This window comes from Leptonychotes weddellii, chromosome 1 (assembly GCF_054177405.1).
Source record: "Leptonychotes weddellii isolate Sample4059 chromosome 1, ASM5417740v2, whole genome shotgun sequence".
Classification (NCBI taxonomy): Eukaryota; Metazoa; Chordata; class Mammalia; order Carnivora; family Phocidae; genus Leptonychotes; species Leptonychotes weddellii.
Genome location: NC_138369.1, coordinates 189,896,699 through 189,906,709, shown reverse-complemented (window position 1 = coordinate 189,906,709; position 10,011 = coordinate 189,896,699). Strand labels below are relative to the sequence as shown.

At 47.4% G+C, this 10,011-nt stretch overlaps 1 protein-coding gene across 1 annotated transcript; it reads right to left on the bottom strand.

The window, feature by feature from the left end:
• Positions 1-4,736: 4,736 nt before the first annotated feature.
• NDUFV3 (NADH:ubiquinone oxidoreductase subunit V3) lies at positions 4,737-9,771 on the bottom strand. Its single transcript, XM_081820252.1, has 3 exons — positions 9,706-9,771; positions 7,142-8,273; positions 4,737-4,964 (listed from the first exon to the last, which is right to left on the bottom strand). Exons 1-3 carry the CDS (start codon positions 9,769-9,771, stop codon positions 4,801-4,803), a joined length of 1,362 nt encoding a protein of 453 aa, XP_081676378.1. The 3' UTR covers positions 4,737-4,800.
• Positions 9,772-10,011: the final 240 nt, after the last annotated feature.

Below are 10,011 nucleotides of genomic sequence, written 5' to 3'. Positions count from 1 at the left end.
GCAAAACAGTGCTATGAAATTCTCATGTGAAGAAGCAGTCAAAAGTATGCAGCCCAGGGACACCTGGGTGCCTCAGTAGGTGAAGCATCCGACTCTTGGTGTCAGCTCAGGTCATGATTTCAGGGTCATGAGATCGAGCCCCGAATCAGGCTCCATGCACAGCAGGGAGTCTGCTGGAGATTCTCTCCTCCCTCTGCCCCTCCCCGCATCTTGGGTGTGTGCTCTCTCTCTCTCTCAAATAAAAAATCTTAAAAAAAAAGTATACAGCCCAAAGTTATTTTTTGTTTTTGAGAAAGGGAGTGTGCACGCACGTGTGTGTGTAGGGGAGGAGCAGAGGGAGAGGGAAAATCTTAAGCAGGATCCACACTCGGCAGCACTGAGCCCAACACGGGGCTCGAGCTCACGACCCTGAGATCATGACCTGAGCTAAAATCAAGAGTCAGAAGATTAAATGACTGAGCCACCCAGGCACTCCCCAAAGTTATTTTTTTATTAGCTGCCTGACACATATAGAGGTATGTCAAGTGGTTAATTAAAATGTTTTCTGGATTTTGTGAGGTTTATAGTATCTACCAGCTTTTAAAATTCGTAAGCTATTTTTCCTCATCCTATATAATATTCACTGTCACACTTGACTTTGAATTCATAAGTCTGTATTATATTTATTAAAAAGAGCCCTCCTGGGGTGCCTGGGTGGCTCAGTCATTAAGCATCTGCCTTCAGCTCAGGTCATGGTCCCAGGGTCCTGGGATGGAGCCCCACATCGGGCTCCCTGCTCAGTGGAAAGCCTGCTTCTCCCTCTCCCACTCCCCCTGCTTGTGTTCCCTCTCTCGCTGTCTCTGTCAATTAAATAAATAAAATCTTAAAAAAAAAAAACAAAAAAAAATAGCCCTCCAAATTCTATGAGCTTCAGGCCCCACAAAACCTGAATCCATCCTCGATAATTGTTCTAGACTCTTTTTTTTTTTTTGCTATTAATTTTCATTGAACCCCTTCTAGCCTTAAGTAATATGCATCCATGGATATAGGAACTAACTGAAAAAAAAAATAGTTCCAATACATTTCACTAAGAAACACATGTCCAATAAAATTTACTTTTTAAGTTTAGGAATGTTCATTAAAATTGGAATTTATTTATAAATAGGTTGATAAGATTTGTAAACAAAAGCTTTAAGAAAAATTAGGTTTTTATTAAGACTGAATTTTTGTGTCTCCCCCCAGTTCCTATGTTGACACCCTAAACCCCAATGTGCTGGTGACTGGAGGTGGGGCCTTTGGGAGGAAGCTAGAGTTGGATGAGGTTCTGAGGGTGGGGCCCTCAAGAAGGGTTAGGGTCCCATTAAGAGAGACTCTAGAGAGCTTGCTCGCTCCCATTCCCTGCAGTGTGAGGACACAGGAAGAAGGTGGCCATCCGCAAGCCATGAACAGGGACCTTATCCGCTGCCTCAGCCAGTACCTTGATCTCTGACATCCAGAACTGAGAGACAACACACTTCTGTTGCTGAAGCCCCTGGTCGTGGTGTTTTGTTATGGTGGCCGAGCTACCTAACACAGAGCCCAAGCTTCATGATTCAGCCCCCATTCTTGCTGTGTGTCCCCTCTCAAACCGTGGCCTGCAGCAGGGTCCTCATCCAGGCCTTTGCATATACCCATCCCGACACCTTAAAGACCACCCTGGGGCTTCCCGGTCACCTGTCAACATCTGGGGTAGACATCTTGTCCCACAGAGCTTTCTCTGATCAATACCCAGCTTCCTCTCTTCCCCAGACAGCACCTCCGCTATTGGACTCCGCACATCACCTCGCACAACTTTCCACGTGCCTCCTTCCCGACGCTGGGGCTTGGGAGAGGTCTTCACTGTTTTTGAACCTGTGGCCCAGACCCAGGCCTAGCATACAGTGGGCACTTAGACCAGTGCTGGTTACAGGCCCAGGAGAGTGACATCGCTCTGGAAGGAAACCCACGTTAGCGGTTAATTCTTATACCCTAGTCTGTGTTTCAGATCCTTTCTAGAATAAAGACGGGCAGAGGGAAAAGGGACAGTGGTCAGGGAGAGGAGGCAGTAGAAGCTGGGTGCTGAGCACCTGATACACACCAGCGATCTGAGTGTCCAGCCCGCCCTTGTATTAAGTAGCCCTCTGGCAGCCCCTTCAATACTGTGGCCCCTCGGAAAACCCTGCTCTCTGCCATTGCAAAAGGCCCACAGCTGAGAATGGGTTTCATATTTTTGAAAGGATTGTAAGAACACAAGACCGCACAGCAGTGACTGCACAAATATTCCCTCCTGCGTTCACAGAAAACCTGCCGGCTCTGCTTTCCAGGAAGACACGTCCTGTGTCAGGCCTGAGGGTGCAGTAAGCTCTGTGGTGTTGGTGAACTCACTTTACAAACGTCTGATGGCTTCCCACGTGCAAGGTATGGGGCCGCTGCAGGATGGCGCTGGGTGGCCAGTTGTGAGCTAAGGAGCACTTCCCTGGGTTTTGGATGCTACCTGTGAGACAGGCAGGAGAACACCAACCATTCACACATGAAGCATGTGCTTGGAAGCAGAATCAGAAAAGCCACACAATCATCTGCTGGGTTTCAGTTACCAACCAGCTGCCAGTCAACATTAGGACAAGAATACGTAATAAGCGAGAGGGGACTTCTGCTGTACGTACTATCCCTTCAGTCCAAGGGTGTTTATTTTAACAGGTGGAAGAAAGCAAACATCCAGAAAGATGCCACAGCTCAGGTGACAGGGAAAATCCAAAAGAAAATAAAATACTTTAACTCAAACCTATTAAACTGGTTTAAAAGCCTTGTGGAGGGGTGCCTGGGTGGCTCAGTTGGTTGAGCGACGGCTTTTTGGCTTCAGCTCAGGTCATGATCTCAGGGTCATGGGATCGAGCCCCCACCCCCCTGCGCAAGCTCATTGGGCTCCGCGCTCAGAGGGAGCCTACTTGAGATTCTCTCTCCCTCTGCCCCTCCCCCCCGCTTGCTGTCTCTCTTTCTCTCAATAAAATCTTTAAAAAATAAAAAATGAAAAATAAAAAAATTAAAACCTTGTGTAAACTGAAGCAATACAAATGTTTGTGAATCACATGTGATTCATCAGAGCGGTTTCTGGAAATCCATCTTAAGGAAACAGTACAGAACACGGCATGAGTTATGGTCACACAGACGTTTCTGGCAGGGCTAAGAGAGCAGGGGGACAGCCTGGGTCCAGAACCCGGGCTCCGTGGGCCACTGTCGCGCTGCCAGGGGACGCACCCCGGCGGGTCCTACACACACAGCCGTGGCCAGCGCCCCTTGTGTTGGCTCTCCAGGGTTTTTGGAGGTCGGAGAGGGAACCAGCTCCCGGAGAGACTGGAAAATGACCAGGGAAAAACTTCATGCAAATGAAGATACACTCCTACTCATTGTTCGGTCAAGAGTCCTGGCCCCGCCGCGGGAGCAGCCCAGGGAAACGCACCGCTCTGCACTCCACCGCCCCCTGCACGGCCCACGCGCGTCCTGTGGCCGGTTTGTGAAGCCGGCTAGGACATGAAAACACCCAGAGAGCAAACTCTGTGCTGTAGGGCGCCGTCCATCCGGGCAGGCCAGGGAGGACGGCAATCCGGGGAGGTTGGCAAGGCGGATTCCCGGTATTTCCCATTTCCTTTCTATTGGGTAACATGGTTTTACTACTTTTACAATAAAAAAATGTAATGAGAATCTCACCGAGATGCTAAGCCCTCAGAAGCAGTAAGACGCGAGGCAGATAATCACAATACTAGTCTTCAATTTCAGTACTCACCTGGACTAACATAAGCAATGCAGGATTACAGAAATGAGACATAATTACAAATACACTATGTTGTTTGCTGTAAACTGACTATAGAGGCCAAGGACCAGAATTCAAATGAAGTGAGATAATGCAGTTTGGGCACATCAACAAGGGCCGCCCGAGAACAAAGCGGACCATGAAAATGACACGGATTCGTGGAGGGGGCGGGGCTTCCCCTTCCGGTGGAGCTGTGTTGCCCTAACAAACGGGCCCATCTTCCATGTCCGCTCTTGCGGTCGGGGAGTAACCTCACCTCCACCTGTAACTTTCTCCGAGGAGATGGTTTATTTCGTCCCCAGGGGGTGTGAGTGCAGACACACCACCCAACGCACACCTGAGCCTGTTCACACCACTTACATCCCCAGGCACGTGAGTGACGTTATCATGAGCGTTGGAAGGTCACTCAGCCAACCCAGAAACCCCTTTGTAGCCAAAATAGCTCAGAGTCCGCGGTGGCCATCTGGGGGCAGAGCTGCTCTGCTGGACCCTACGAAACTTTCACCTCCCTAATCCCACCGCTGAAAACTTCCCTGAGTCTACATCTAATACTTAATTCAGGTGAACAGAAGGATTCTGTTCCTTCTCTAATAATAAAGTGCTATATTTAATGTTTAATTCCTTTGCAGTACAGTAGTTAAAATTAGTAAAACTCCTAATTTTGCTTTATCAAGAACTAGGTCTACCAAATTAGAAGTTATCATTACATTTCTCAACACCTAGCTGGTGAAGCAGACTAACGTTAAACTGGCCAGGGACTCGACATAGTGGGATCACAGTGATGGAAAGTGCCTACGATTCTCTGAGGTTATGGATCATGGGAGAAAAATCCTTCTGTACAGATGTTTCTAAATGCATGCTGAACAAAAAGAAGTGTTGTTAATTCACTGTTCACGGTAAAAGGGACACCGATTATACACGTCAGGCCTCATGACTGGTGCGGATTTTATTTCTGTTGCCCAGACACCAGAAGGTTTACTCTCTCAAGGGAGCGCTCAGTGGCGAGGTGACTCCCGTCCTGAAGAGGGCTGAGGCATCCTGAACTTGGACAGGTCCAGGTTGAGGTCTAAGAAGGTGTACGGGGTGTAGTCATGGTGCTGGAGGTTCCTGTACGTGGTGTTATCGAACGGCTCGGCAAGGCCAGCGGCTTGAGCAGGCTCTGTGGGGAAAAGCAAGGCCTGTGAGAACACGGGACAGAAAGTGCCTCTGCAGGGCTCAGCTCAGACACCCGTGCACCCAGCATTCCTCACACACCCTGCTTGAAATTAACTAATTAGAAAACCTGTGAAAGCAACAGGATCTTCAGAAGCCAAATCAAGGAAAATGTATTCTAAAACACACAGCCTTCACAATGGGGGCAATGGGATGGTTCTTACAATGTGTCCTAATACCTGACTTTGTAGACTTCTAGGTCCTGTACTTGGCAGAATTTTGAAAATGCCTATAATGGTTATGGAGGGACTTTCAGGCCACTTAAAGATGCAAGAAAAAAAAAAAAACCAGATCTATTAGAAATCTGTCTTAGAAATAAACCATTTACAGAAAGCAGGAGCTTTAAGTTAAGGCTGTTAAGTCTCTGGATACAAGAAAATTAGACAGACCCTGTTATAATAACATAACAACCAACTTAAGGGGAAATGGAAATGAGGTGTATAGTTTTCAACGTTTTCTGAAAAAGTTGTTGGTATACTTTAGATTCAGATTAAAATATACAAACTAGATTTTCTTTCTTTTCGTGGAGAAAAAATGTTTGGTAATCATAGAACTAAAAGTGTGTGTTTGAAGCAAAAGAAATGCAGCTCTCCTGCCCTGGGCCAGGTGGTAAGAGGGCACGAGGTGTGGCTTGTGGGGGTGGCGGGCAGAGGGCCGGGTGATGTGCCTGCTGATCCTAGACTTCTGCCACTGGGGCTCTCCCAACTTCTACACGGGCTGCACAGAAAATAACCTAAATAGTTTCCCTATTTGAATTCATATCAAAAGCTTTGTTTTTCATGTGTTCAGTTGTATTAAACAAAAATGATGTCTTATTCAGACCTGACATCTTCCCAATCTCAAGGAGCAGAGACTCCCAATGTGGGGTAGGGACATCTTCAAAGCAGATAGAGGGATGGTGTTAACTGAAGGGAAATGTGGGTTCAGAAAACTTGTATGAAAATCAATCCCGCCAGAGGGCAAGGGGCCAGGCGGCGGGAGCAGGAAGACTTAGGGACACCCGCCAATGGGCTGTGCTCCAGGGTGGTGGTGGCCTTAGCCTCCGAAGGGCATAAGGGATGTGGGGAAAAGGACACGTCCATGAAAAATTAGAAGCAAACTGTTTTCAAAATGGTTTGCAATGTGAAAACCCTGTCATCCATCATCCTAAAGGTTTGGGCATTCCTCTCCAGTTCATAGCAGAATGACTGAAGCAGTAGAATCAGGAAATGCGGTTCTTGATGTCTTGACCAGTCTGGCAAGCGCGGGCGCTTTTGCGTATTAATAACAGAGGGAGAAAACGGAGGGAAGAAAACACATAAATTCTGTCCACATAACCAGTAACCAGTAACAATGATCACATAACATCAGGCAAGGGGGAGGCTTTAGGAAGACTACAGAGCAAACAGGAAGGGGCCGGGTTTGTTAGTAATGCATTTTACAGGCATTCTGCGGAACCAGGCTCTGAACCCGGAGCCTGCCCTCCCTGCGTCGCCAGGACCCCTGACTGCACATGCCTCTATAACTGTCCGTGCACCGCCAGACGGCAGCATAAAAGGAATAAAATACTAAACATTTATGATAGCAAAATAGCCCTTCATAAAAATTCAGTATGGAAAAACAAAGCAGCCCACTGTGTTTTCCGGGTGAATCAGAGAAGGAAACGTCATCCGGTGGAAAGAAGATGGAAGCGGCTCTGGGCTGCCCCTGGGTCACTTCCTGCTCTGATTCCTAACACGTGGATTGCCCCTCAGGCCTAAGGAATGTGAAGGCACTGCTCCGAGCAGCTGCCCTTCGGACCCTCCCAGCAGGGCGAGCACGGCCGAGGGCGTCACCCGGGACCCCTTCCTCTGAGAAGAGGCTCGGCAGGTTCACGAAACGGACCCGTGGACCGCCTCCAAAGTTAAGGGAGGTGCCGGGGGGCAGAAATGACCCAGCGCTCCCACTTCCACTGCGGAGTCAGTGGAAAGTGCCCCAGGGGCCGTGCTAAGGTGTGCAGTATTCACAATCACGGCATCCTCTGCTTAGCTGAGACCGCGGAACGGGCCGACTACCTGGAACGCTTGTGCACACCGCATGGGCCTCCAGCAGCCCGCCACCCACACAGGAAAGGAGGTTCTCAAGAGAGCACAAGTCAAGCTATACCCTGTGTGTCGTCCGGCTCTTCCAGGCGAGGCGCCGACTCTACAGCCATCTCGTCTCTTCCCTCAAGCTCCGGGCCTGCGGTCTTGTCCTCGAAAACGCCTTCCTTAGGAACAGGAGCTGGCTTCAGATGTCGTCCTGGTACCTGGTCTTCCAAAATCTCCTCTTGAGCCTTCAGGATTCCTCCCGTTACCTGCTTTCCCAAACTTTCCTTGTCGACGGGGGGAAATGACACCTCTCCATCATGTTCCAATACCTGTTTTTCCAAATGCCTTTCTCTGGTCGCAGGAGGTGCGTGCAGCTGTCCTGCCGCTCGGGTTTCTCCGGTTCCTTCAGACAACTGCACGGGCACCAGGCTGCCAGCCGGCCGTGTAGACGATCTTGACTTTGTACGGTCAGCTAAGACTTTTTTAACTTCAGGTGGCGTTTGACTTTCTTTATCTTTTTCACTTGATCTAAATATTTTCTCCATTTGTTTTTCCTTGACATTTTGCGTCATAAACTCTTTGTCTGCTTGTAACTTGGGTGTTGTGGTTTTTGGTTTAGTGTCTTTTCTGTCCTCTAATGGCTTCACAGTGGGCCCTTTCTTCTTTGCCTGATGGGGTCTCTCTGGAGGGCTGGGGTCTGGCTGTCCCTGCTGTGACTGGGTCTTCTCTTTGGCTGATGTTGCAATTTTGGGGGCTCTGTTTTCAAGGGAACGGGAGGCCTGCGGTTTTGGAAGCCCTCCTTTGCCCTTCCTCATCATCTGAGGATCAACTTTGGAGGCGCTGCCCTCCTCGTCAGACTCTGAGTCGGAGGAGCTAGACGAAGAGGACGATGAATCATCTGTCCCTCCCCTGTTCTCCTGAAGAGCTTTTGAATCCGAACCCTGTTTTCTGAATGGAGGCAGAACTTTTTGAGGAAACTCTACCAAAGTCTTTCTTGACAAAAACTCTGGAACCCCTTCATCTGTGAATAGCATGCTATCATCGGGACTGGGGCGAGGGCTAGCTACCATCCCGCCCTGATTCACAACTGATGGGTAAGAACTGGGTGAAGACAAGTTTTTGGACAATTCAGCTGCTGTTGGGGTGGCTAGTAGCTTGCCCCTCTCCTTTGGTTCCACTACATCTAGGAAATGGCATAAAGAGGAATATTATTTTCAATATTTTGTAAAACAATCTAAATTCATCAGTAAGTCACAGACATTTCATTATTAACAGCTTGTTATTATAATATCTTCAATGTAATTATCCTAAGAAATGTTCCACGAGAACACATTCTTAGGTCAAAGCCAAGCCACACGACAAGAGAACAGTAAGAAATGTATATGTTTCTCTTTGCAGCTAAAAAATTTAAAAACGGGGATTTTTACCAACAGAAGTAACAAACTTGTCTCCACTTTTCACAATGAGAGCTTCTTTGATGATAATTTTTAAACTACTATTTCATCCAAATTTCAAATGGTTAAACTATAAGATATTTCCAAATGACTACTACAGGTTTTAGAAATGTGTCATTTCTTGGGGCGCCTGGGAGGCTCAGTTGGTTAAGCGACTGCCTTCGGCTCAGGTCATGATCCCGGAGTCCTGGGATCGAGTCCCACATCGGGCTCCCTGCTCCGCGGGAAGCCTGCTTCTCCCTCTGACCCCCTCCCCCCTCATGCTGTTTCTCACTCTCTCTCAAATAAATAAATAAAATCTTAAAAAAAAAAAAATGTGTAATTTCTTAAATCTTTAAAAAACTGATGCTTCTCAAATATTAAGAAAGTCATCCGTACTGGATGAGCCTGAACTTTCTGAACAAAACAGTAGAGCAGAACAGGGACAAGAGCCTGGTTTGCATCATTTGGGTGTATGCATACGTGTGTGTGAGCATTGGGGGGGTCATGGGGTGGGAAGAATTTCGTTCAAATGAATGTGCCCCATGGGGAAGAGAAGTCCTTCAAAATCACAAGTCATTTGGGGACTTCTTTAGCCAGAGAAAAGTATTACATGACCAAAAAAGTCTAAAATAACTTGATGTGTATATCATTGGAAACAGCAGGTTTTAAGCTGGAAAAAAAAAAAAAAAGAATAAGTGCTAATATAAAACCCTTGCATTTTGTAGAGTCAATTATTAAAAAAATAAAATTGCATAGTACATTGATTAGAACCAACTTCATTCAATTTTCTCAGGTGGAAAATCTTTTCTAACCATACAGATTTGAGGAAAAATATAAGACAAGTGTTTCTAAGTTAAAATTACTTTCCAAATCTAAAGCAAATCTTAAAAATACATTACAGATGAGCAAACTCCAAATGCAGAGTCTTTATTTTCAAGTGTAGGAGTCTATTTGATACTGAAGAGATTTCAATCCTACTTCCCTCAAGTGGAAAAAATGTATTCCTAACTTCACTGTCTTATCAGTATCCACAACAGGTTCTCACTGTTTTCTGAGCTCAGGGACCTGCACGTGACAGAATGACAGGAAATGATCACAGAAAACGGAGGAGTAACCACAAATCAGACATGGGCCACAGAGAGGAAAATGGGCAGTGTGAAAGGGCACGACGGCACGGCAGAGCAGAGCGACTGTTCACACCTACCACCTGCACCACCACCTCCCCCTCCGCCATCGTCTCCCCCAGCACCAGCAGCACCACCTCCTCCATGCCACGTCTGAGGCTGTGGCTACCTACCAGCCCAGAATCTGCATTCTGAATGCCGAGCAGGTGCTGATGCAGCTAACTCTCAGAACTCACACAGAACTCCAGGATCACGTTAAACATAAAAATGAGGCGAAGGAGTGTACATGCACTTGAACTCTCTCTCTAAATTCTACCTGAATCAGCTCAGAAACTCCTCGTGGCCCCTACACCCCCCAGCCTGCTCACCTCTATCATTCATCCATG